The sequence below is a fragment of the Denticeps clupeoides genome, chromosome 15 (assembly GCF_900700375.1).
Source record: "Denticeps clupeoides chromosome 15, fDenClu1.1, whole genome shotgun sequence".
Lineage (NCBI taxonomy): Eukaryota > Metazoa > Chordata > Actinopteri > Clupeiformes > Denticipitidae > Denticeps > Denticeps clupeoides.
This window is the reverse complement of record NC_041721.1, coordinates 12,020,791-12,047,879: the sequence shown is the minus strand read 5'-3', so window position 1 is coordinate 12,047,879 and position 27,089 is coordinate 12,020,791. Positions and strand designations below refer to the sequence as shown.

At 42.8% G+C, this 27,089-nt stretch overlaps 2 protein-coding genes across 2 annotated transcripts in view; one reads left to right on the top strand and one right to left on the bottom strand.

The window, feature by feature from the left end:
- Positions 1 to 935: 935 nt before the first annotated feature.
- On the top strand, positions 936 to 2,001 carry LOC114765247 (transmembrane protein 60-like). The gene is made up of 2 exons (XM_028955328.1): positions 936 to 1,074; positions 1,350 to 2,001. The coding sequence occupies exon 2, from the start codon at positions 1,364 to 1,366 to the stop codon at positions 1,760 to 1,762; it is 399 nt and encodes a 132-aa protein (XP_028811161.1). The 5' UTR covers positions 936 to 1,074; positions 1,350 to 1,363; the 3' UTR covers positions 1,763 to 2,001.
- Positions 2,002 to 3,457: 1,456 nt separating this feature from the next.
- The window catches only part of LOC114764477 (round spermatid basic protein 1-like), a 38,541-nt gene continuing 14,909 nt past the window's right edge, over positions 3,458 to 27,089 (bottom strand). Inside the window, exons 4-8 of the mRNA XM_028954154.1 lie at positions 9,971 to 10,108; positions 9,181 to 9,323; positions 5,365 to 5,532; positions 4,975 to 5,083; positions 3,458 to 4,754 (exon numbers count right to left, since the gene is read on the bottom strand). Of these exons, the coding sequence (XP_028809987.1) occupies positions 3,942 to 4,754; positions 4,975 to 5,083; positions 5,365 to 5,532; positions 9,181 to 9,323; positions 9,971 to 10,108 (1,371 nt within the window). The 3' untranslated portion in view covers positions 3,458 to 3,941. The remainder of the gene's footprint in view (positions 4,755 to 4,974; positions 5,084 to 5,364; positions 5,533 to 9,180; positions 9,324 to 9,970; positions 10,109 to 27,089) is intronic.

Below are 27,089 nucleotides of genomic sequence, written 5' to 3'. Positions count from 1 at the left end.
AACGAAACATGCGTCTAACACACGTAAAACTAGTGAAGGATTCCTGCCCCCTTGTGTTGATTTACGTGAACTTCGTTGCGTGCAGGATTCTGCGTGATTAAACATTCAAACGCAACCCGAAACAAAGGGATGTAGAATTGATTTATTTCACTTTGTTCGTTTGTATTGATCAGAGAATGTACATTACACAAGTCAATTACGAGTCAACCAGTACTAAATAATACCAGCAACCCTACTACTCCTACAATAACACCACTAATATATCATTTGACCCAGCACTCTTGATCTTTGTGGGACCTTCATCAGACTCCTGAAAAGGCTAATAATGGACATGGCAGGTTGTCGCCCATTGAAGATCCAATGAAAACACTGAACAAAACCGGGCAGCGGTCAAGGTGCCACTGAGGTGCCACTGAGCAAAGCACCGTCCCCACATACTGCTCCTGTCATGGCTGCCCACTGCTCACTGATGGTTAAAAGCTTAGGACACGTTTTATTGTGTCACTGTGTGCTGTGCTTTATTCCCTGAATATGACTATGAATCCTGAGTGTCTCCAGGGGAGACTGTCCCTGTAACTACTCGGTGTAAGTCACTCTGGATACGAGCGTCTGCCAAATGCAACAAATATAAATGTACATCTGGCAGCCTTTTTCCAGAGAGGGTGATAGTTTTTGTCATTGTGACACACAGCACATGGCGTCCCCTGCAGTTTTTTTTTTTACATTTGTATAAGTGTGGACATGTCAGTCTGCCATCTGCCAAAGGATGGAGGGGAAGGTGACCTCCATTCCCTGCAGCAATACATTTTTCGGACGCGTGGCGCTGCATTTTTGTTTTCGGCGGGCCCGTTTTATAGAGACATTACGGTAAGGACCTTTGTAGCCGGAAATAGATGCGCCGCTATGACTGACGGCGGAACGGACCAACGGGCGGACGCAGGGGGGGGAGGAACCGACGTCGCTTGTTGTCGCGACGCGGCGGCGACGCTCAGAGCCGAATGCTCTGCACGTAGCGCAAGTCTGATCCACCGCGGACGATGCGGGACCAGAACACAGACCGGAGGGAAGCTTGAGGTGCGCCGTAGGTGTGACGTCGCAGAGTAAATGGCCCGTGGAGGAGATGATTATTGACTGCGCGCCCATTCGTGTGTGTGGCGTTACACGCTGTATGATTTCTGCAGTGCATTCTGCAAACAACAATATTATGGGGTTTATTTCTGCTCTAATCTGGGTCGTCTAAGATCCACGTGGGATGAACATTGCAGTTATATATGAAACACGACTAACCATGATGCGCCACTAATTAAATATAGAAATAAATTTACTACATTTTTGCTCCTGTTTTGCAGGAAATTAAGTGAAAATGTCCCTCGCCCAGCGGGTGCTGCTCACCTGGGTCTTCACCCTCATCTTCCTCATCATGCTGGTTCTCAAACTGGACGGCAAAGTCCACTGGAACTGGTTCCTCATCTTCCTCCCCGTCTGGATCTTCGACGGCATCCTGCTGCTGATGCTGGTGGTGAAGATGGCGGGGCGCTGCAAGGCCGGCTACGACCCCCGCAACGGCTCGCAGGAGCTGCGGAAGAAGGCCTGGTACCTGGTGGCCATGCTGATGAAGCTGGGATTCTGTCTGATGCTGTGCGCCCGGCTGGACGGCCTCACCGACCTCATGGTGGTCTACGTGTGCGTCCCCCTGTGGACCATGCTGACCGGGGCGCTGGTGGAGCTCGGCCTCAATATCTTCCCGAGCCGGAGGGACTGAGGTCCCCTCCTCCTGTCTTGCCTTGAGAAACGTTGTAGAAAAGGTCAACCGTTTGCGATCAGCCCTCCGTGATCCGCCGAACGGTTGAAGGATTTCCGTTTTTTTCCTGCCATTTCTTTTTTTTTTGTGCCATTTCGATGCCAACTGGAGGGGGAATTGCAGCTTTTTGCACCATTTATGTGATATTTATGACTGACCTGTAAACTGTTCTGTGAATAAATCATTATCTGTATTTGAAACATGAGCTGTGCTGACATTTACCTTGATCTCTGACACCTTTTTTTTTTTTTTTTTTTTTATGAACACGTGGACCTGCAGATGTGATTTATTTCTACTCCTAATGTGCTGATTCCATCGCCGCACACACACAGCTACCTGTGTAGTCGTTTTATGGCTAGTGACCCACAATGCACTAGGCTCCATCAGCCCAGGCCAAATGCTTCACTCCTTCCCCTTTCCTTCACTAGATAAAAAATACTCATGCTAGGTTTGTAGTTTTGTGTGGAAGGTGAATTTCTTCAGAAGGTCAAACACAGTTCATGTTCAGGTTCTCTTTTGGTCATAAGCTTTATTTTTGAAATGTGAGTTGTGTGGAATAGTCTAGAGCACCAGAATTATTGTGTGTTTTATTGGAGCTGTCTGCTGATGTAAAATGGATTAGAGAACCAGTGTGTGTTGTTGGGGCAGTGGTGGCCTAGCGGTTAAGGAAGTGGCCCCGTAAACAGAAGGTTGTCAGTTCAAATCCCGATCCGCCAAGGTGCCACTGAGCAAAGCACCGTCCCCACACACTGCTCCCCGGGCGCCTGTCATGGCTGCCCACTGCTCACTCAGGGTGATGGGATAAATGCAGAGGACACATTTCACTGTGCGCACCATGTGCTGTGCTGCTGCACCATGTGACTATCACCTCACTTTATTATAGCTGTCTGCTGATGTAAAAACCTGCTCATTTCCATGTATGGAAATTTTGACTGCACAAGGATCAAGGCTTTGAATAAACAATGGCTTATTGGCCACTTAATATTTTTCTACCTTTTATACTCTGAATAAAGTGGGATCAGTTCCTGGAGGGCAAAATCCCTGGACAGTTTCGAACAGTTCTCCTCAACCCAAACCTGAGGAACAACTTGTACTCAGTATCTCAATAGATTTCAAGGATATAACAATCACATAATAAGTGATTGCAAGATAAGGAGCTGCAAGATAAGGATTTACACTGCATTCAGACCAAAATTTCATTTCAGCCTTGGTAAGAATTGTTTAAACTATAAATGTGCTACAAGGAAGACAAAAAAATTAAATTTCAATTTGAAATAGACGGTGGAAAGGTCCACAGCTTTCCTTGTCCGGTGATATTTGCTTTAATTGATGATCTAATCAGCAGCTCTTCACATTGAAGTAGGCGTGTTGAAATGCAGCTAAACATGGACGTAGAACGGCTCGCACAGAAACAGAAAGGCAGCAGCTTCCACAAGCCAAAAAAAAAAAAAAAAACACAGTTCCAATAATGCGAACCTTTTATTAACAGGCTCATATTTAAGTATAAATCACACTACAAGTTTTCTTAGAAAAAAAACGTTATTTACACTACAATGCTGACAATTAAAATGGACACCCTCCTCCAAATAAAGAAAAAAAAAAAAGAAAATGAAAAAAAAAAAAAAAAAAAAAAAAAACAAGATATAAATAAGCTCTATGGAAAAAGCCCGAAGTCATTAAAAGAATCACGTCTCATCTTACAAAAAATATATATGTTCATGTCAGCTCTAATACATATATTCCCTACAACTTAAAAATATATTATTTAAAGACCTGTATGCTTCAGACCTGCAGAGTACCAGTGCAGCTGGCCCTAAGTGCTTCGATAGTTCACAGTTACGGACAGGCACTGAGGAATGTTACAAGCTACATTTGCTATGTGTGTGTGTTTTATCTTTTTTTATTATTCCGATATTCTGTTAACAGGAGAGCGCAAGTCGTGAAAGCTTGCCCCACAGAGCTTACATTATTCATTCTACTGTAAAATCACACTGTGTTGGTGTTTATTATGATTTTTTTAACTTCCCATTCTTTTCAGATCATTAAAAATAAAAATGGAAACAAAAAGGACAAATTTAAAAAACCCCAGGAAATAAAAGAAAAGCTGTGTTTTCTGTTTCTTAAAAACAATATGTACAAATTAGTATAAATAGTCTTTGTGTTGCTCATGCAGGTGGGGCTTTACGGAGTGCTGGGGCCGAGTGTCCTGGGTGGGCACCGGAGCCTTTGGGTACAGCGTGTCCTTGGGTTTCTCCGGGCGTGGCTGGTGGGCCGGCGTCCGGCTGTCCGTGTGCGGGCCTGCTGTAGGAGCCATGAGGGGCTTCGGGGGTGTAGCGGACTGGGCAGGGGTCTGGGCGGGAGGAGTGGTTCGAATTTCTGAGTGATGGGTGTGGTGGTGGTGATGGTGGTGGTGGTGATGGTGGTGGCTCTTGGGCCGGCTGTCGGGTGGGGTTATAGAGGTGGTGGTGTTGGTAGACATGCTGCTGTTGCTGGGCGCTCGTGGAGTTTTGGTGAACATGTCCGCCGGCTCCACCTTGATTTGGGGAGCCAGCTGTGTGTCTCTGGGGGGTCTGTGACCAGAGTTGGTAGTGGTGCTGGGGACTGTTGGTGTTGCGATGGTGGTGCTGGTGACGGCTGGGACAAAAGGCTTAGGCAAGCTCTCTCGGACAGCCTCCTGCTTGACACTGGGTTTGTGTGGTGGAGACGTAGTCTTTGTATCAGCTGCCATGGCCGCAGACTCCTCTTTTGCCTCATCCTGTTCCTCCTCATCCAGGTGGTACTGCTTCAGTCGGACGTGCCAGGCTAGGCTGCAGACGGCAGATACGGTTTTGAACTGGTGCACCACGCTGCGAGGGATGTAGTAGATGTCGTTATCGTAAAGCTGGATCCGGGCGTAACGGACACCTTCTCTCCGCAGCTGATTCAGCTTGGCATCATCCACCCACTGAACACACTGCAGCCAGAGAAAACCACAAGACAGTTAAATTAATACTAAACATACAAAACAGAGTATACATACAATAATAACCATTACAAAAGCGATTGAAAATATTGAACATTTTAAATATATCAAACAAGTACCTCACTTAGCCAGCAGATGTCAGCCTTACAAAATTCCTATTTAGTCTTTCAAACACTGCACAGTAGAGCTAGCTGGGTGGGTGGGTTTTCACCTGAGACAGAGGGGGCTCATGAAGGTCCAGCTGCAGTCTCTGCACCACATCAGGAAAGTCGCCAGCGTGGAAGCAGACCACGTCTTTGGTTATGCGAGGGGGCTCCGCACTACAGAAATGACAGTTGTTATAAAAAGAAAATATTACATAACTTAAGCGAAGAAACAGTTCTAACATTCCTTATACATCAACATCAAATAGTGACAAGAATTAATTGTTCACATTCTTTGTATGCCCCCCCATCCAATGATGGGAACTATAAAATAAAATTAAACACAAGTGAGAAAGTAAGAAATACAATGAAGACTGTCATACATTTATGATATGTGTTATACCAAATATTATGGTATGCATTGTGCTTAATTTATAACAAAATAAGTAATATCCCACCATTCTCCGCAGCGTACAGCTTTCAGCACCCCCACAGCAGCAGTAGTCCGCCTCTCAAAGCCTTGGCCGATGTGGTCGGCATGGGCGCGCGTTCGGTCCTCGAACAGCATCTCACGGGGCTCGCTGGCCCGAGGTAGGTACTGCAGGTTTTTTATTTCATTGGTTGACCTGTGGGAATAAGAAAGGAAAAAAATATATATAGACTCATCACATGTCCCTCATAAAGTAATCACTGTTCACTTTGTTATTCTTGATCGCCACGTAGCAAGGAACCCAGGGATCCGTACATGAGACGAGTCCCTCAGAAAGTCTAGTAAGCAAACAGTATATATTAACTATGACATCATAAACAATGACAGTGGCTTTTCCCTGCTTGAGAATTGAGTGTAAAGATGTTGAGCAGGAGAGTTAGTCTATTAACACTACAAGACACAAGGCTTGAGTTAGTAAGTGCATCCTGTATACATGACAGTAAAAATCGATAAAACCAGTGGGTCTGATGGAAAATTCCGAAACCAAAACTCTGCCGGGACGACGCAGACGGCAGAAAAGCTCATTGCCCGCCATGAGCCTCTGGCTAATGGCTCTAACAGGATTGTCTCATGGCGCACCACCATACCGCAACACTGCCAGGAGCCACACTGAAACTATGACTGGTTTCACGAAGAACAGCTTGGAAATCCAGCGCCCCACGCCGCAGTTTGGTCCAGGCCCTGTGAAGGCACGGAGCGCGGAGCGCGGCCTGTATCAGTGCTCACAGCTTCAGCTCTGACCGGCTTTGACCTTTAGTGCAGTGTAGGCCAATTCATACGCCATGCACACTACAATGATCATTATTCCTACAACTCCCTCATGTGCCTGCACATACATGAACATTTATTACGGAGCAAAACTGAAATACTGTTATTAAAAAAAAAAAAAAAAAAAAAAAAAAAAGTTAAATAAAAAAAATAGCTCTTCGTACAGTTTCTGACTGTACAGACACATTGTTTTTTGATGCTCCAATGTCTTTAGAACCTTGTGACCGTTCACAATTCACTGGTCTTGTAAAGCAGTAAAACAGTCAATTATAATATATAATAGCAACTGTGCATCAGTCCGTAAGTAATGTTTAAATTGGAAAAAAACATTTCAGACACACAACCTATATGTATGTGTATTGGCCAGTGTTTGCAATTAGCAATAGAGGAGCTCTTCCTCAGCCCTCCGTCCAAGGAGAGAAAAGTGGAGATATTGGCCATCCTCAAGAGGCGCAGCAGGGCATCAAACCCAAACCAGGGCGTGATGGATGGCACAGTGTGCGTTAACACCAGTAAGGGCGTCTAAAGGACAACGACAATTAAGATATTCAATAACGCTCATGTCAAAACAATTAAGAGCAAGTGAAAGAGCTTTTGGAGAAAAACTGAAGAATAAAAGAAAGAAAAAGAAGAAAGTCATTATGAAAGCTTGGGAGAACAGAGGACAGGCTACACCTCACAGGACGACTATCATCTAACCCGACTCACAAACGACATTAAGATAATGAATAAATTAACTGCAGCTTCTAAAGGCTGGAAATGTTAGTGAGTGCAGCACAACAGCACGGAATTACTAATAAACAGAAATGGATGCATCTGTTTGCCGAAACGGTCATGAAAGCTCCGCGGTGTGAATGTAAATACGCGATTGCCGAGCTACTGTGGGAGAGGGCGTCAAGGAAAAACAAACAGCAGCCAAATAATGACGCTGGCGTAAGATGATCACACGGCTCGAGCGCTCTAGATGAGGGTGTGCAATGGTTGCAGGACTTCACGCGACCACGGTGTCACATGACAACTGTGCGTCAGACACAGGGGTCAGGGATATTCAGTCAGTCTATAAAAAGACGCATGCAAAATGGCTATATTTACACTATATATACACACAGCAGACTGCAATACCGGTCAACCCCCAATTCTTCAAGCACATATATAGATATAAATATTGCTGCTTTCACTTGTTAAATATTAGTGTGTTTTACCATTGTATACAGTCAATTTCAGAGTTACAGTAAAGTATTGTATATAAAACTTTGCTGGTCAGTGCAACCTTGCTCAAATGACCACATTCATGCTAGTAGAAGTATCTTTGGATGGGCGGTAGTAGCCTAGCGGGTAACACACTCGCCTATGAACCAGAAGACCCAGTTTCGAAACCCCACTTACTACCATAGTGTCCCTGAGCAAGACACTTAACCTGCAGTGTCTCCAGGGAGACTGTCCCTGTAACTACTGATTGTAAGTCGCTCTGGATAAGGGCGTCTGATAAATGATGAAAATGCTTTTTTTTTTTTATTATTACATCTACATGTACATGCGCCGCTCACGTCTGAAGCTTTTGGAGACTGTACACCATCTGACCTGTACGTTCAGTATGTATTAAGCAATGGGAATTACACTATTACACCCAAGGAGCTAAACAAAGAGTACAATGCAACGACAAAAAGTGAGTCTGCTACAAACATTACCAAATTTATTACACTGCTAACAACGCTGGCTGCTGAGGGGGGGAAATATCTTTGGGGTGAGACAACAGCCCAGCCTGCTTAGTATGCAGCGGTGGGCAGGGCTCGGTGCGATGATAAAAAAGGAATAAACGCCAGGCTGCAAGCATTTTGCAGCATGGTGCGCATGAACGCAGACACACACACACACACACACACACACACACACACAGGGAGGAAGAGAGAGAGAGATAGTGAGAGCGAGCGAGGGAGGGAGGGAGAGGACAAGGGGAGTCGGACGAGAGGACATGGCTGCCACATCGTTCCTATTCAGAGATGAGTTAGTGAGAGCGCGTGGGAAAGCGAGGCAGGAAGAGGACGGCGCATTATCATTTGTCGTTACACCTGATAGCGTTTTTTACTCCGTAAAAAAATGGACTTAGAGACGTAAACACCAGCCAAGATCTGGCCACCTAGTAAATGTTCTACTTCATCTAATAGGGGGTAACGTTAGCACAATACTTTCAGTACATTTCACACCATGGTTTGCTCTTCTTGGCATTACGTTTAATTAAATTAAAATTTTAACTGTTAGGGAGGACAGGTATTTCCCGACTTCTTTTTATCAGGCGTTGTCCTTAAAGAATGGACTGTGGTTAAGAGGCTAGGGCACTACATATCTGATGATGTGGACATTTACGGACAGTGTCGTTTACTGCATGCACAATCTAACATGCTGATACTTAAGTTTGTATGTGTCTTTTTATCTGCAGACCTATGTATACGGAACATCTATGGAAGCATGCGGAGAAATGAAAAATCTCCATGTGTCGCCATTCGACCAGCAAGTGTTCCTGGCAGCCTGAGTGCACTGTCCAGACACACACACACACAGATGAAGAGCTGGTGTATGCACAAAAATGTTTTTTTTTTTTTTAATATCTTGCTACCTCTTTACAAGAGAAAATTATTTTAACCAACCGTGACATCCATGTCTGGAGTGGATGTAAATGTGCTGTGTGACAGATGAAAGCCATTATCCATTACAGTAGCTGCTTTTGGGGGTGTCTGTGTTCAGAGGGTTACAGAGCTGCTGCAGCATTGTTCAGCATGACAGGCATCACATCTTGAGCTGTGAGAGCCTGCATGATTGGCGGGAATGGTGACATTAAGATAAATAGAAAATGCGCTAATTGTCTCACCCGACAAGCATGGTGGCAGAGCAACAGAAACCACAGACCCTGCAGTCTGTCTGATGTTTGTGAAATATGATGTTACAGCACTTAAAAAGGGAGGTATAAAGAGCGGAAAAAAGAATAGGCATCAGCATATGTAGGTCTAGAAAAACATACCTTTTCCTTTTGAATGGGGACTTTGGCATGTCAGTGACTGGGATCATCTGCTCCCCAGGACGAACCCACATGATGGGGCCGTCGTCACTATCGGTGGGACTTTTCAGCTTCAGACTGGAGAAGGTTCCCCATGGCAGAGTGCGCTAAAGAGAGAGAACCATGCATCACCTTCACAAAACCGCTCCGGCAAACTCTGAAACTTTTTAATATTAAAAAGTTAAACCAGAGGGAATGCTACCGACAGACTTACACCTAACAAGGTCTGGGTCAAAAAAAAAACAAAAAAAAAAAAAAACAAATGACAATATTTTCCAAAGACTGAATTAAAAAAAAAAAAAAAAAAAAAAAAAAAATTGCATGAGGCAAGTCGGGCAAACCTCTCACACACTGGTGTAATGGCTACGTTTAAAACCGAAACTATGCCCAAACAAGGTAAATAACATAAATGACACAGCACAATCATAAGATTTTGTTCCATTTTCAAGATGGAATTTTCACAGTGCTTTGTGCTTTGGTCTCAGTAAATTCTGATAACACAAAATAAATGAAACTATAAAATCAATTTCATTCACCTTTTATTGAAATAAAATAGGTAAATAAACAAACAAACAAATAAATAAATGAACGTGCATTTGAAAATAAAGAGCAGTCTTATTTCTGCACTGAATATCAGTGCATATAGTATTTGGCATCTTATACTAGTTTGCGCATATTAGAAATCGTAATATGGTAACATACACGCAGATAGATGATTCAAAATATAAATCCATCATGAATAACATTCACTCACCTCCAGAAAGGGCGACCCCTCCAACAAGCTGAGGAACTCTGGGAAGTAGTCTCCCACCTCCTCGTCCACGGCACCCACCAAGCTGATCTGCCTCATGGCGCCAGCACGGTATGTCCCGTGGGAGTAGGTTCTCTTTACCTACAGAGGGGAGACAGGGGGACACAGAGGCTCAAGTAAGATCCTTCACAAGGTCGCCGCAATTTCAACAATGCAAGAAGCCTGAGTGGAATTAAAGTCCATGCTTTCATTTTCCTCTGAAAGGCAGACAAAAATGGCAGCACCTCTAAGATGAGGATGCAGAGTGGGATGTGTGTACGTGTGTGTACCAGACAGCAGACAGACAGATCAAACGGTGCAGTGTGCTGAAGATTAACGCCCGCCTGCTGCCGCCTCTCTGAAGGAGGCCTGAACATCGCAGCTCCTCTTTTTCCCCCCTTTTTCCCCGGTGCCTTTTTGCTCTCCTCTACTTTAAAGGGCTGCCCTGACATCAGAGCACTGAGGTACTCTGTCTAAGCAAATTCTTCAATGGTCATGCACACAGATCGTCCCCACACAATGCTCCCCGTGCGCCTGTCATGGCTGCCCATTGCTCACCAAGGGTTATGGGTTAAAAGCAGAGGTCACATTTCATTGTGTGCATCGTGTGCTGTGCTGCAGTGTCCCACAATGACAATCACTTCACATTAATTATATTTAAATAGTAGAAGTGAATATTTTGATTTGATAAATACTACTGATATCTAGATATCTACAACAAGAACTGGGGGTTGTAAACAAACAAATGATCTCAAAGGTCTACAGATGGAAAGCTGTAGAGAACAATAGTAGAAGAGAGGTGACTATAGCAAAACACAAATATAGTCACCAATGTAATTGTTTAATTCTGCAGTAAATGGTTTATGTAAATCAATATTTAGGGTCTAAAGGACAATAAATCAATGTCTGACAGGGGTTTTTGTTAAAGGTCCTCTATTATGAATATTTTTATTAGTGGTCACCTAATTCTGTATCTGAAATATCCTTCCAATATTCTGCCTTGGTGCAGAATTACAGCCACTTTTAGCCAGTCACACAGTGAGATTTCCCCAGGACGCACCGTTTCGGTGTGTGTAGCTTTAAATGCTGATGAGGGGGAGAAAGGCAAGACAAGGAGGAGAGCGCCCTATAGAAGTTGAGGGGGTGTTTTTTCGGAAATTACGTCATAAACATCATTCACCAACCACAATGTTTGGCACAAACAGGTAGTTGTGCCTGTTTTCCAGAAAAAAATTAATTATCTTGCGTTTTCGTTTTCAAGCCATGGCGTCGGTGGAGTTAAATTCTCTGGACGGACAAAACATGAGAAAGGGGAGGTAAACTTTCCCCTTACAAACAAATTCCAGATTCGACTGAATGGTGAAGCAGACTGGCCAAGAATGGACCTTTTCACTTGTATTGGTGCGAAATAATTGTACCAAACTATACCTTGTATGCTCCTTTCATAAAGCTTGACTCAAATAGTGAAAGGGTGGAGAATTAATTAATTGTGTTTAGTGAAGAATCATTAAACCTAATCCTTTAACCAGCAAATATTCTGTAATAATCATTTAATGTGTATTATAAAAGTGCAAATACCTCTGTTACACCAAATTGTCTTTAAACAATAATCGAGCAGCAACATTTAAATTTACAAAATATATTTAAAAAAAAATACTACGCTTAAGAGAGATTTCAGAACCAAGCTCTTTCTCTTGTTCTATTGGCATGGGCAGCATGTCCGAGGTCTATTAGAGAAGGACAAAAGGACCCAGGCGTATTTTATTGAGAGCCTCTATCTGCAGCGCTGCGCAGGACGTCAGGTAATGAGATGAGACGGGTTTCACAGGCCATCAGTCTCGGGCCGGAGGAGGAGGAGGAAGGGGCAGGCACCTCTGATCTTTCTTGTGTGTCAAACAAATGGAGCTCCAGGTGAGGGACAGGCTACATAACACCTTAACCTAAAACCTTAGCTTAATTGTACCTCCTGCAGCATTTACTCTCCTGTCATTTGCAACAATTTGCAGCGTAATTAGATCATATACTGGATTATCACCATGTGGTAATGGTGTAAAGATAGAGACATTGCAATTGAGTGAAGGCTTTCTTCTTTGCACTTCCTTTACAATGACTGGATGGACAAATAATAATACTTCATCTTTTACCCCCATACAGTGAACGAAAATGTCATCTGATTACAAAGAATACTATAAAACAGATTTAGAATAAGTCTAATCAGGTCCAATGCAGAATGCCTCAGGGGTGTGGGTCACCACAAAAAGAAACCATGATGGCTGAACAGGACTGCTAACCCTACAACCAGCCCAATATCACAAAAAGAGCAATTTAACACATCTCCATGACACAAAACAATCAACAGTAATGTTCGTAATTCATTTGCAAGGACTCTCATTGGCTGATAAACGGTCCTAGTGACGAAACAGCCCAAATTCATGTCAATTTGAATTCATGTTAATGGCTAAGATACAGCCCCAGGCACTGAGCAGTGAGCAGTTGAAAAGGGCAGGCACAGTGAGTCTATTACCACCAACACTAACCTCACCTTTAATTCTTTGCATTAAAAATAGAGATTTACCTCCATTTCTTTGAATTAGGAGATTTACATTTTTGTGCTAAATTATCAGAAATATGAATCGTATATTTTGACATTTCCCAGCATTTTATCAAACAGAAAGAAAGTCTTTGCAAAATCACAGTCGTAGAATAAACAACATTTCCGGGTGCCAATTTGAGGGTCATTAGAATCCACCATTCTATGCAGCTGAAAAAGAAAAAAAAAAGTGCTGTTGAGGTTGACAACGCAGGGAAAATGTTCCAATACTGGTCTCACTTCAGCTCCTTTTCCTCATGAAATGCAAACGTTTTATGGGAAACTGCAAACATACCCAATATAATGGACAACAGGGACCTTGAAGCAATTTTATAGCAATTTATCAGGAAGGGATGTGTACTCCTTAAATTAGTCAGGGTTCACCCACCCTCTGAAGCACCACGTTTTTTACTCAGGTGCATCTATTAACTTGGCAGGATTCTGTATGGGAACTGGAATAAAAATGCACCCTGTGGCAGTATGTCAGACTATATTAGAGGCTAAAGGACATAAATTGGACACAAGAGGTGAGCACACATAGACACACACACACACACACACACACACACACACACACACACACACACACACACACTGAACAGAACAGAGCGCACACACAACTGGCCTGTACTGGGAGAGTGAAAGCGGCTGTCGGCTGTCTGTCTGGCAGATGTGAGATAGGCCGCCACTTCACACCACCGCCAAAGATGAGAGGCTAATCTTCCCCCCATAATCCAGCGCTTGGCAGAACCTCTCAGTCAGTTCCCCCCCAATCTCTCTCTCTCTCTCTCTCCTTAACGCCCCTCCTCACTTCTGCAGGCTGTTACGAGCGGCTATTCTAAATTGAAGCCAGCAGTGGCAGTCCGGAGTCTGAATTTTAATCACACAGGACGCTGGGGGCATAGGCAGACGTGTGCGAGATGCGCGTCTCCCATCCCCCCCGGGCTCCCGGGCCGCCGTTGTTCCCTCGCGGTCTCACTTCCTGTCTGCTGGGACAGACAGCAGTGTGAGGTCAGCGCAGACCAGCATCAGAAGCTCTGTCTGCTGGGGGAAGAGCTGCTCTGACCACCTTCCGCCTCGCCTTGTTCCGTTTCAGGAGCTGAGTCACAGCTCTAGGCCGCTGGGTGAAGAATGAGGGAGGGGGGCAGAGAGAAGCTTAAAGCAAGGGAGACACAAACAATGGGAGCCAAGTGCTGTAAGAGAGACAGAGTGTACACACACACACACACACACACACACACACACAGTTCACGTTTGGACTCCCTTGCTTAAAACATCTGTTACGGGAAACAGTTCAATAAGAAAAAAGTAGAAGTTGAATGGGAGACGTTTGGACACCTATTTGAATTCTTAGGTAACTTATCAAGGCTCAAGAAGTTCCAGAGTAACAGAACCTTGTTAGATCTTAATCATGGCAGAAAATGAGATATGGTCCAATTTTGTGTTCTGGTGAACATCTGTCAGCACCAATTATGATGTGTCCAAAGGTTGCGCCAGAGAGTCCGAGCCTGATTTATGGTGAGAAGAAAGATGTCCCGTTGGACAGTAACCAAGCTTAGTAATTAAACTGCTCTGTTTCAGTCCTCACTTTGAATTTGAGAAAAAAAAAAGTGTAAAAAATGTTATCATTGCTCATCAAATTTAGCAACTGTGGGAACGTCCTCCTCTTCCTAATTTACTGAACCAGGAGACGAGAACAAAACAGACTACAGGCTTTCGTTCTGTCAGGCTAATAATACCCGCCCACAGCAGCATCTTCGGTACACCATCTCTGCAGGAACCCATATTGCTCCAACAAATGTTTTCACATCTCAGTGACTCCTTCACTCCCTCCCTCCCTCCCTCCCTCCCTCCCTCCCTCCCTCCCTCCTTCAATGCAATGCTGGAACAGGAATGCGAAGGCCGATAAAAGTTCCTTCCTCTGAGGTTTCCTGCTGCCGGGATTAGGACACCCACACAAATGGTCAGATGGACTCCAGCCCAAAAAAACCAAGCCTGAACCTGAGAAATAAGCCGCTGGGCTCATGGGAGAAACCGGCTCCAAACAATGTTTTTGAGATCAGAAATCATCTTTCCACCTCAAGCTCAATTGATTAAAGCAATCTGGCATGACACACACTTTTCGTAACTGTAACCTTAATTTTTTGTTCAATCAAGCAATTTAATGAACAGGTATTATTACTTAACATAAAACCGCGTCTAAACAGTTCAGTTATTAAAAACATTCAATAATGTTACATTACTACTAATGCTTTATTTGTGAAAAAAGGTGAGCTTTGCTTTGAGACTGACTAAAGGCCCCCGGGCAGAAATGTTCTTCACTCAGTGCTGTGATCTGAAGGCAAGGCGAGGACCGTGTAAGAACTCCTGCCCTGCTGCCAGGCATTTAAGCTCCCAAACGGTGGCGGCAGCAGGAGCAGCTGTCCGTCAGCAGATAAGGGTGTGTCAGTGGCACTGGCCTGCACACACACTGCTCCCGTTTCCATCAGGGCACTTTCCAGAAACCTATGTAACCCCCCCTGATCTTATATGACTCAGCTAGTCAGGTTCGGGCGGTATTTAGGTATGGGTTCTACTGACCCCTGAACTAAATGTCACATGATGTGTTCTAAAAATGAAAATCCTGCCCAATCACATCTGATGAAAAAAGTAAAAACTCAGGTGGGAGAGGAGGAGACGATCAAGGGAAATTAATATAGGAACAAATGATGATTGCAGAATGTCATTGCCAGCACATGCAGTTCAGCCGCTCTGCTCTTATGAAAGGGTTTCTGAATGACTGCTAAAACCGCATTTACAGCAAGGATCAAGGTCTGGGTCCCACTACCTGCGAGTCAGATGTGAAGCTCCTACGGCCAATCATGTAAGGAACATCCTAAGCCCTAAGGTGAACCCTGCTCAAATGTTTCTTCAACCGATTATATATAATGTCTAATGTATATATATGTGTGTGTGTGTGTATGTGTATATCATCAACATGCTGGTCATGCATTGTTTATTGCATTGCATTGTTTCAAAATTATTTCTGATACATTGGACTGAAAAAAAGCATTTGCAAAGGACTGAATAACAAGCAATCAATATTGTGCTATGAAAACTATATAGCTTTTGGCATAATTATGCCCTGACTAAATAAGGGAGAGCTTAGCTGTTTTTTCTGCACACACAAGTATATTTATTGCAAACATCCAGCAGGCCAGCAGTCTAGGCGTTACTGCAGTCACGAATTGCAAAGATTATCGAATTTCACGCTCTCGAGTACCAGATCTGTACATTATTACTGAACTGGAACTAAATGGCGCATCTCCAGACGGACGACACACAGGCATCACAGTCAGATATATTATGGTTATCACACATAGCCTTAGCTTATTAGAGATAACAGACATCTTGTCTCAGCAACACTGTCAACATGAAGACAGAAGAATAGCCTTGTGCAGAATTAAAGCAAACAAGAAATTAAAAGAGAGGCTGAGAGCTGGAACCCGTGGAAAAGGCACCGCTGAACCAGAAGGACCAGTTTTCTTTTCACACTGGTGCTTCTCAAGGTCAAAGTCGGCCCTGCTCTCTGTAAGCGTTTGTTCCCTTGGGAGTGTCACCTCACTGATGTCCTTCCCCCACTCAATGATTCCTGGCCTCACTTTATCACAAGGTTTCATTAATATGCATCTCTCTTGAGGGCTGCACCCTCTTTGGGGATCACACCCTGCCCAATTCAAAAAAGGAAAGCTGACACTTTTAGGACAATTTCTAGCGGTGAAGGGGTGGGTCCAAACAGCATAATCTCTCAATATTTCTTGTGCTGGCATTGTATTGATACAGGGACACCAAATATTGATATTTTTGTATACAAACTTTGTCCACCGGGTGGTGCTGTTAGGAGTTTAATTTAGTAAGATCAGCAGAGGTGAGAGTCAGTGTGTGACAACCTCCACTCATGTAAATGCTGCTGTACAGCCTTGAAAGTGTATTACCACTTTGCATCGAATGCAGAGTTAAATTTTCAGAACACAACAGACATGCAATTGTCATTCAACATGTAAAGATAAACCAGACCGTATGAACTTGAATAAAGGAAACATGCAATCTGTGTCATGCTTCTGTGAAATATTCAGGATTACAATTGATTATCAATTTCTTTTGATACTGTACAGCAGAAACCAAAGCCTACTGAGACAAAAAGGGTGGAAGACTGGCTGGAAAGGGTCAGAAGAATAAGCAGCTTTTTCAAACACAGCACTATAGCTAACCACGTACTGAAAAAAAATAATAAATTGCTGAAATTGCCTCAACAAATTTCTCTCTTTTTGTATCCATGTTTCTTTTTAAATTATAGTGGACACTAGGGTTGCAAGTATCGAATATTTTTGGAATAGAGTATTTTTCGATAATTTTTTATCGATTAATCAAGTAATCTGATAACTCATAATTTTGTGTTTTTAAACAACTCTGTTAATAGTGTGTCTCCCTGGAGCAATTTAGGGTTAAGTGTCTTGCTCAGGGACACAATGGTAGTAAGTGGGATTCGAACCCGGGTCTTCTGGTTCATAGGCGAGTGTGTTACCCACTAGGCTACTACCACCTTTCAAACGACAAACCCTGGTAAGGCTAAACAACTGTTTTGATTATATTTGGCCATTATAAAATCCTGTATTATAGTTCTTACATTTAACCAGTTGTTTGGAGGCTGACCTGAACACAGCGATGCATAGCTTCGCTAGCTTAGCCTAGCTTAACGAAGGTTAAGACTTTTAAAACGGGATTTTATAATGGCCAACTATATTCAAAACAATTGTCCAGCCTTACCTATGAAATGTAATCCCCCGGGATCTGGTTTGGAGCGTACAGCGGTTTGTACAGACCCAAGCAGCACAAGAGTGAGGCATTTTTATGCACTTCTCTCCATAGACATGTATATGCTTCACGCCACAGCAGAGCCTTTCGCAATATGGAGGCGACGTTGACGTTATCATACAATAATACTACTAATAATAACAACAATAACAATAAGAACTATTTATGTTATTGGTAATTATTACTGACAAAGTGTGCCACTCCAGGTCTCAACACACTGAACTGAGCTGCTAGGTTGAGGATGAGGGTGGTACTGGACAAACAAAATGTAGCAGCATGTCTCTCCGGACATGCCAGAGAATGTGAGCATAGAAAGAAAGGGTCAAATATTTTGGGGGGTGAAAAGGGAACGAAGGAATGATCCAACTTGTTGGAAGTCAGCAACACACACAACAAAAGACTGCCTTCATGCTTCTTTAAATATATTTTGAACACTTTCTGCTAGTTATGAAAAGCGATCTTCTATGCCTGCCTCAATAAACTACTATTTCATTATGATAAAAGTGATTTGGGGAAAAAAGCTGTTAACATTACTGATTTGTTGCCAGTCTTCAAATTTTTTATTTGCTGTAGTGGCACGTGCCAAGAGGACTCAGGGTTCCTTTCTCCAACCACTGAGAGATTGGATTTGGACTACAAGCTGCATGTATAATGCAGGCCCTGTCTACATGGCTTTTACAGCCTAGGACAGGGCCTGTGGGTGAATGACAGTCACCTGTATGGACAAAATGCCAATGAACCAGTTTTATATATATATATATATATATATATATATGTGTGTGTGTGTGTTATATACACGTGCACACACACTAAGTTTGGGATATTGTTATTTACATGAGTGCTTATTACAAATAATGTTTGAGAAGAAACACCATTTTCATTAGTTTAATATTTATTACCCCAAAAATTTAGACAAAAACAGGGATAGCCCCAACTAACAAAACTGACAATGTCAGTAGTGGGTGTTTCCACCATTTGCCACATTGACATTTAGACAGCGATGTCTCATGCTCCTCACTAGCCTCATGATGTTGTTCTGAAGCAATGCGTTCCACTCTTCCACAAGTGCTACACGCTTTTCTGCCAGGTCACATGGGGGTTGGGTACTATTGTTGACCACTGTTGCATTGTCCAGGTCACATGGTCCTGTGCCCACTACAAATGTTCATGGCAGAGTCTTGGTGTCAGTGGAGTCACCTGCAATGGTCATCTGGCTTTTTAAGCCAAAGCGGTGGAGTCGGTTGCGAATGGTATGTCTGGAAACCCTGGTACCCTCGTAAACGGGCCTGCAGCTGTGTGGCAGTTGCATAACCACATCTGAGTGCGTAGGTCCTTAGGTACTGGTCGTAACTGGTGGGGCTCCACTCCTGGGTCTGTCATGAACTCTGCCAGTAGTTTGGTGTCTTGATGAAAGTCTGCTGATGACACTTTGAGACACACCAAGTTCACGAGCAACATCTGACTGCCTGCCCGAAGGTGCGCCATGGCCAGGTGACACTGCTCGTACTTTAAGTGATTTTGTGTATTCATGGCTGTTTGAATGATGAATTGGAATGACTTACTGACAATACTAGCTTTTATACCCACAGAATGTTGAAATTGATGGCACAGTGAGAAAGGTTGTCTCTTGGTATTGGCCCCAATATAAGGCACACCTGTACACAATGAGACCATTACATGGAAAACATATGGAAAACACAATGAGGTGTGTCTATCACCCCAATACAATTGCCTCCATACCCCAAAATTGTCTGAAGTGAAACAACCACCACATGTCAGACATCCAAGTTTCTCACAGTATCCCTAACTTATTGTGAGTAGTGTATATATAAAAACACATGCATACAGACTCACTCAACCCTTCTAAGTTTTTATCTTAGGTTGCACAAGTGCCCATTAGGTGAAGGTGCTGTGCTTACCCAACAAAAACATAATATTAAATTCCAACAGGTCACAGTCCAAACATGCCAAGAGAGCAGTCAGTGACATTTAACAGTTTTTCCAGTCACCAAACTGAGACACTAACACAGCCTTAGGACAACTGTACGAGCTAAAAAACCCAGCTCCACCAAAATCAGTGAAAGTACAATGGTTCTAACAGACACAAACTAGAAACACATTCAATCCCAATATAACAGTATGACATGGCACTGTTCAAACATAGTAAATGCTCAGATGATCAGGCAGTCAGGCAGAGAGCAGAATTAAAGCGTGACCGATAAACAGTGCAACTGTTAAAAGGGAGAGGTACAGATTTGATGCCCCAGGCCCATCCCAAGCCTTTGACTAACCTCAACACACTGGAAAGGGAAGACAACATAACCAGGAGAAGAGGAAACTCAAAGAGGAGCAAATTCAAACCAAAGGTCGACTGAAGCATGGAGCATACATTGTTGCACTGCGTTTTCCTGTAGAAATGCTCCTTAAAAGTACAATACGAAATACAAATATGAAAAAAAAAAAAAGAAAAACTTTTGGCCAGATGGCACCATCTGCGTTCTCCAGATGGCTCCACAGGACCTCTTTCTTTCTCTCACTCATTCGGTGTGGCTGGGCTGGAGGATAAATTCCTTTCGTTCCGGGCCGGTCGCTATTTGAACACAGCTGTACAGAGAGCGGGCATTGCCGAGAGAGAGCAGAAAAGATAAAGTGGGAGAGAGAGATTTCCTGGATAAAAAAAAAGCTTCACTCCCACCAGCCTCTGACAGGAGATGAAGCAGGTCGGAGAGGCAGTGGCCACAAGTAATAGAGACGATCAAATCAGCTCCTGAAAGATCTACAGAAAGAGACAAGCTTGACCCTTCGCCATCTCTACACTCGCGGTAGCATCAAAGGCAACATCTGTTCCTATGGAAACCGGTATAACTCATGCTTAAATCATTATAATACGGCAAGGCACAAAAAAATATTAGGTCATTTTAACACAGGGCACTGGCCGATAGACAGACAGAGAATAAATAATTACAATGTCTCCATGTCTCAGGAGGATCGGACCATAACAGGATATGACAGAGAATGGAGCGATGCAGAGGGACCAGGTCTGTGTGTGTGTGTGTGTGTGTGTGTGTGCTGTCCCCTCAGAGACAGGCAGTCTTCTGGGGCTACAGCCAGCCAGGCCCTCCAGCCCACAGCGCAGAGCCAAGCAGTCCCCAGACTGTCTGATCGCCGCCTCCCCCTCGCCCTTCTAAGAGCACCGGGGACATGTTTGTTTCATGGCACTTGTCCTTTTATTCCCCTCCCAGTGTGTTGACAAAACATGGGTGATGTTTTACATGAAGTGATGCTCTGTTTCTGTTAGAAATGGATAATGTGGGTGAAAATAAATAGTCATCACATGGAGTCAATAACAGTGCAGAATATCCAAAATAGGTATAACAATTTTAACAAATATTAATCAATTAAAAATTCTAAGATTTTAACTTCTCATATGGCAGTAGCCTTGGCACCCAACCTTCTGGTTGTAAAGATCAACATGCCATTATACTTTAGATGAGACTAATGAAAATCTCTAATTAGGTGCAGGTAGCGGACCCATAATCGAAAGGTTTAGGAGTCAAATATTGAACAGTCAAGGTGCCACTGAGGTCCCCTAGAGCAAGGTACAGTCTCAACACACTGCTCCTTGGGTGACTTTCATGGCTGCGCATTGCTCCCTCAGTGGATGGGTTAAAAGCAGAGGACACATTTCACTGTGTGCACTGGATTCGGTCACTGGTGTTGTTTTTGTCAACAGAATTTAGGACAAAATACCTTAGTCAGTTTACAAGATAAAAACTGATGAAAAAGAGACATGGTTTGGTTTCCTGTATCTCCCATCCGGTCACATAGATGATTACTTCCGCAATCGTGGCGTTAATTGGATTTCAGGATACTTCTGACGTGTGAACAGATGGCTTGGAGAAAAAGATGAAGTGATCTTTGGATTTTTTACATTAAAGTGGAAAAGAAAATCGAATGTGTGTTCAAAAAACATGGAACAAATCAGAGCGTAACAATAATATAATATGATAAACCTATTTCAAAAGTGAAGTGATAGTCATTGTGAAACACCGAAGCACAGCACAAGGTGACAGAACAAAATATGTCCTCTGTATTTAACAATCACCCTTGGTGAGCAGCAGGCAGCCATGACAGGTGCCCGGGGAGCAGTGTGTGGGGACGGTGCTTTGCTAAGTGGCACCTCAGTGGTACCATGGCGGATCAGGATTTGAACCGGCAACCTTCTGATTACGGGGCCGCTACTGCTAACCGTTAGGCCACCTTTTTTAATTTCACAGTTAAAACAAGCTTAACTAAAAGAACATGTTTCTTTTAGTCTTTAGTACTAGATACTTGAAGTATATTGACTGGGTTAAATTGGTATTGCATTACTTAAAAAAAATAAAATACAATTTTCATTGACTAAAATTAAAATGTTTTAAAACTAAAATTAAGACACACCGCCCAAAACAACTATACTGAACATATCAATAAAATCATAGACAAAGCTCATGCAAGCAATTCTCAACTATGTGAGATTAAAGTAGCATATTGGATTGAATATAAGACAATCCACTATTTTTCAAATGCTAGAGCATTTGCCAAATGAGCGCGTGCGTGTGTGTGTGTGTGTGTGTGTGTGTGTGTGTGCGCGCGCAAGTCACACCTGACTGACAGCATCCACCTGCTCCTGTGCCGCTCATCAAGCTCCATTTGCACACCACTCATTATGCTGTGATTACGAGAAGATGACATCATGCTTAGCGGACAAAGCCAGCTGTTTCCTCTCACCTGCTTATTTATTTCATTTGGACAACATTAATCTGCAAATTGCAATCAAAAGGCGGGCGTGCAACGCATTGCAAATGCGTGCCAATTCTGATTAAGAAAGGCCGCTTCGTGGCCCACCATCCTCTCTTTTTTTTATCACTGTAAAGTCCCTGGCTATTTCATAGGAACAATTTCCTGCTATTTCCACCGTAATTTTCTCATTAAATGATGATCACACAGCACATGCTATTACTGCCAAAGCAAGTATGCGCTTCCCCCACCACCTCTCCTACAGAGGAAAAATCAATAGCCTGTACACACATCTGAATTCCTCCAAAGAGCGCAGTGTTTTCCCAGGCATCTCAAGGATTCTGGCTGCTCAATACAACTCCTTATCCTGAGTCCCTAGACAGCTCAGTCAGTAAAGGAACGAGAAGAAAATTACATTACTGTTTCCTCCCACTCCCATAAAATGAAGGAATCCTCAATGAAAACTATTGGAAATGCTTTTTCATCAAAGCTCTAATACACGGGAGGGAGGAGACAGTGGAGCTGATTGCAGAGCTTTAGATACATATTTAGCTGTGATCACATTTGGAAGTATCAAATTGCTCATTATTTACATTAGTCTGAGATTTGAAATATATAATTTATACATCATACTCCTATAAATATGTATGTATGTATGTATGTAAATAAATAAATAAATAAATAAATAAATGTGTGCATTTATTGTTGTATTTAAAAGTACAGTTCACACAATTGGACAGAGTCATACATCTTCGATGACCTCAGAGCACCTACTGGCAATGCATCATCACGGCCAGGAAATTATGTATTCTGTATCCAATCAATGTTTAGAACACAGTTGTTTTTCTGAAAAATATTTTGAATACACCTGTGGTGATATAAATCTGATTTGCTTTTTAAAACATGGATGTGGATGAGTCAAAATAATTAATGTTGATATTTTATCATAAATAAAAACAGACATCAGTGTACTTCCCTGTCATATTTTGACTGTGACTAAATTACAAGGGTGTGTTTCTGCTGTGAATATTGGAAAAAAGAAATAATATAAAGTCAGTAATAAATAATATTCCTGTTCACATTATTCGGATAATCCATGTATGAAGAAAAACAAAAAAAGTGAAAAAAAAAATTACCACCCAGATGTACTGCAAAAGGAAAGCAAATAATTCTACACATGCATTAAATCTTTCATACATACACTAAAAGTATCCAGTATACATTCCCACTTTATGTAGTGTAAGAGAATACATTGCTGAAGGAATTAATGGACCATGCCACACTGCAAAAATAATCCAATAATTAGAAATAGATGTAGGACTAGTCCTCCAAATCTGATCAATTGTAGCATGTACAGGAAAAGCAAGTAAGATTAACAAAGCTCCCACAATCTAGAGAGGACTTACAGATCTGTATCTTCAAATCCAACAGCAGAACTCTTACGACTACACTGTCCAGAACTACCAGGCATCATCATTAGCTCTGCTTCAAATGCAACATCAGTCTGTGCCGTTTTTTTTTTTTGTTTTTTTTGCAGCGCTCTATTTTCAGGGAGAAAACTCGTTGCTAGGAAACAAAATCTGAAACTTGGAGAGCATTAACGTGTGAGCGGAAGGTAGAGAATTGATTGAGAGAACGTACCACCAAAGACACGAGCCTTCTATACACACACACACACTTTAGTCATTTTGTGTGTGTGTGTGTGTGTGTGTGTGTGTGTGTGTGTGTGTGTTTCAGGAGCAGCATAATTTGCCATTTTGTGTATTACCAGTGATTGACAAACTCAATTACACAACCCTTGAGACAGGCAATAGTGTTGAAACTGGAAAAATATGGCTGCCAGAGGGGCATGCATTACCCATACCTCTCACAAAGTATTATAGGGGGTTGGACTAATAATATCTACTATCTATGGTCGGATGAAATCTCTTTTCAGGAAGCAGCTGACTAAGTACACCGACAATGGTGAATATTTACAGCAGTCCAATGACCGCATTTTTTTCTAGATTTGCCAGCTCACCACATTGGCTTCTTCAAATCAATATTGCTGAGAGCCTTTTCACCCTCTCTTCACCAAGGACAAGCATGATGATTAAAATTCCTGTGTTTCTGATAGCTAATGCCACTCTTAATTTCTTAATGTCAGTAAATGTGGTGTTTTTGTTTTTGTGAGCTCAGTGTGGCTGAATGGAATGAAAAAAGCATTTACGCCAAAAAGAAGTATGGCACTGGAGGGGAAAAAAAAAAAGACAAACTATTTGAAAACCAGCACAAAACTTTGGGATCCAAACAGAATGGTTCACCTACACTTTGCAGAAAAGCACAAAGATTACTCTCCACTGAGAGAAGACAAAATAATTGTCATATCTGATGTATTTTTTATTTTTTTTTAAAACAAAATAAATAAATCTCTTTATAATTCCCTTTATTTCAGTCATGTTATTAGTTGTCAGTATTTCATGCAACAACTACACCAAATCAAGTGAAACCACCACATAATGTAAGTAAACCCACTGTGCTAAACAAGGCGTGGGTATGGATTTGGAGAACCCTACCTACAGAGATGGAGGCAAAGGCTGGCCCTCTTGGCTGCTGAATGGGGGGATCAATGTCTCGTCAGTTCTGCTACCGTGCTACAGCTGCCAAGGCCCTCAAGATCACACGCTCACCAGTTCCTCGGCCAACTCTGCATGCGAATGCACACACACACTTAAAAGGTCTCTTTAAGTGCCTGATCACACTCCAACAGTAACGCCAATGGTTGTTGCTTCGTCGTGCTTTAAAGTGGCACAGCTCACGTCAGGGGTGAAGGGGTTTAACCACTGCCTACCAGATGGATTAAAGTGCTGGGAACTATGAGGGTCTTCAGGCTGCTGCAGCCCAGGTGGGCGTCTCGGTCCAAAAACGCTTCAGTCATGCAGCTGTCAAACCATCTTGGGAGCTACATAACTACACCGGTTTTGGCCTTAAAAGCTTCCGGTTAAATTAACAGCATGTTAGGAAACATGAGGGAGGAAAAAAAACAACAACAAAAAAAAAAAACATACCATACCATACCAATTTATATTATAGTTTATTTATTAGGCACTTTTAGTGTAGGATCCATTCTGACACCTAGGTTTAAAATCTTGGATTTCTCAAAAGGGGACATAGACACAAGGTCAATAAAGAGGGGTCTGCTAATACCACTGGGACTAAAAAGCATGACTTAATTGCATTAAAATGCCCCAAAAATTAATTCCATCTATCTCTTGACATGCAACCAAGCAGAGGCTGACAGAACACATCCCAAAATAAACCTAAGTCATCTGCATAACAACAAAAGGAAATATTGTGTTATAGAAGATATAGAAGATACAAAGACAATAAAAGAGGACCAAGAATGGAGCCTTGTGGAACCCCCAAAGAAGTGCCACTGTTGTGCAAATAAAATAATCAAGAAACACAAAAACATCTGAAAGATAGGACCTAAACCATTGTAGAAAAAGCAGCTGTTAAATCCAAAAGTGGTACAGAACTGCCAAAGTCATTTGCTAAAAGAATATCATTAAAAACTCTTATCTGAGCAGACTCTGTGCTGTAATGAGGTTTGAATCCAGACTGGAATACTTCCAAAATTGCGTGTTCATTCAGAAAAGGTTTCAGTCTTGCATAAACAATATTTTCAAATAGTTTAAATAACCAGAAAAGGTAGCTTTCAAAAGTAGTAAAAGGCATGTGAAAACAGCTGCTTGCAGTCACATTGTGATTTAAAAACAGTTGCTAGACCTCCATCATGACCCGAGCACCATGGACTCACCACTGGACTCACTAGGAGACATCAAAGTTTCAGTTTAGCAAAGAAAATCCAAATCCCAGAGAACTGAAGAAATAATTAATACTGAAAGGTCCGTTCGTCAGTGATCTGGCATTCACCAGACCCATCCTGATGGGAGCTGGGTCTAGCACAGAGTGCGTACCAATGGTCGCAGATTCCAAGGATTCACTCCCCGCCAGCACAGGTGTAGTAGGTTGTGGGTGTGGAGGTGGACTCCACTGAGGCGAGTCGACCACAGGTATTAGCCAGGAGACGACAAGGTCCCAGGAGCGGCCGAACACTAAACTGTGAGAACCTGGTCTGTGTTGGGCTAAAAAGATATTGGATTGCAAACAAGCCCTTAGAATTACCACCCCCCACCACTCTTCCCCTGACCCCTATGGCGCTTCCGCACCTCCGGCAACGTGAGCCTGGAGTTTGGTATTCAGGTGAGAAAGAGGGAAGGTAATCTAGCCCTTCATTGCCAATCTGCTAGCATTTTACAGCAGACAAGCGAAGCTCCAGAACGATCATACGTCCAGAGTGAGCAGATTTTATGCATCGCACATAAACACAACAAAGACACAAGTAGAGTAGACAGTGACAGACGGCAGACCACATACTGGCGCCATCTTGTAATCTGATAATCACCCCCGTTTCTCCCCACCGTCCTGTGCAGAAAACCAAACTGGGGTTCCACACTTAGATAATCGGTCAGGCAGCAGCAGGGCAGCCTAATTCAAAACTTCATTCACAGGGGTGACTAAGTTCATGTCCAGTGCATTGAGTCCGGCCTCATTGATTAGCTGCTGCGTTGGCTTCCAACTCAGTCTCAGTGCAGGTTCCCGGCAATGGCGCTGCAGACGTGCTTTTCAGTAGGTAAATGGCTGTTTATCTCATTTATCTTCCACACCCCTCCCTATTCATATTCTTAAAGTGCCTCTTAGCGCGAGTGAGCTGCAGTGGCCAGACTGTTAATACCTTCCTTGGTGACTCATTTTTTGGTTTACATCATCAGAATGTGTAAGTCACCGACAAGTACGCCAGCCCCAGAAAAGGGAATG

What these genes read in the sequence shown, in the direction of transcription:
- LOC114765247 (XM_028955328.1), top strand. Translation starts at nt 1,364, where the DNA reads ATGTCCCTCGCCCAGCGGGTGCTGCTCACCTGGGTCTTCACCCTCATC.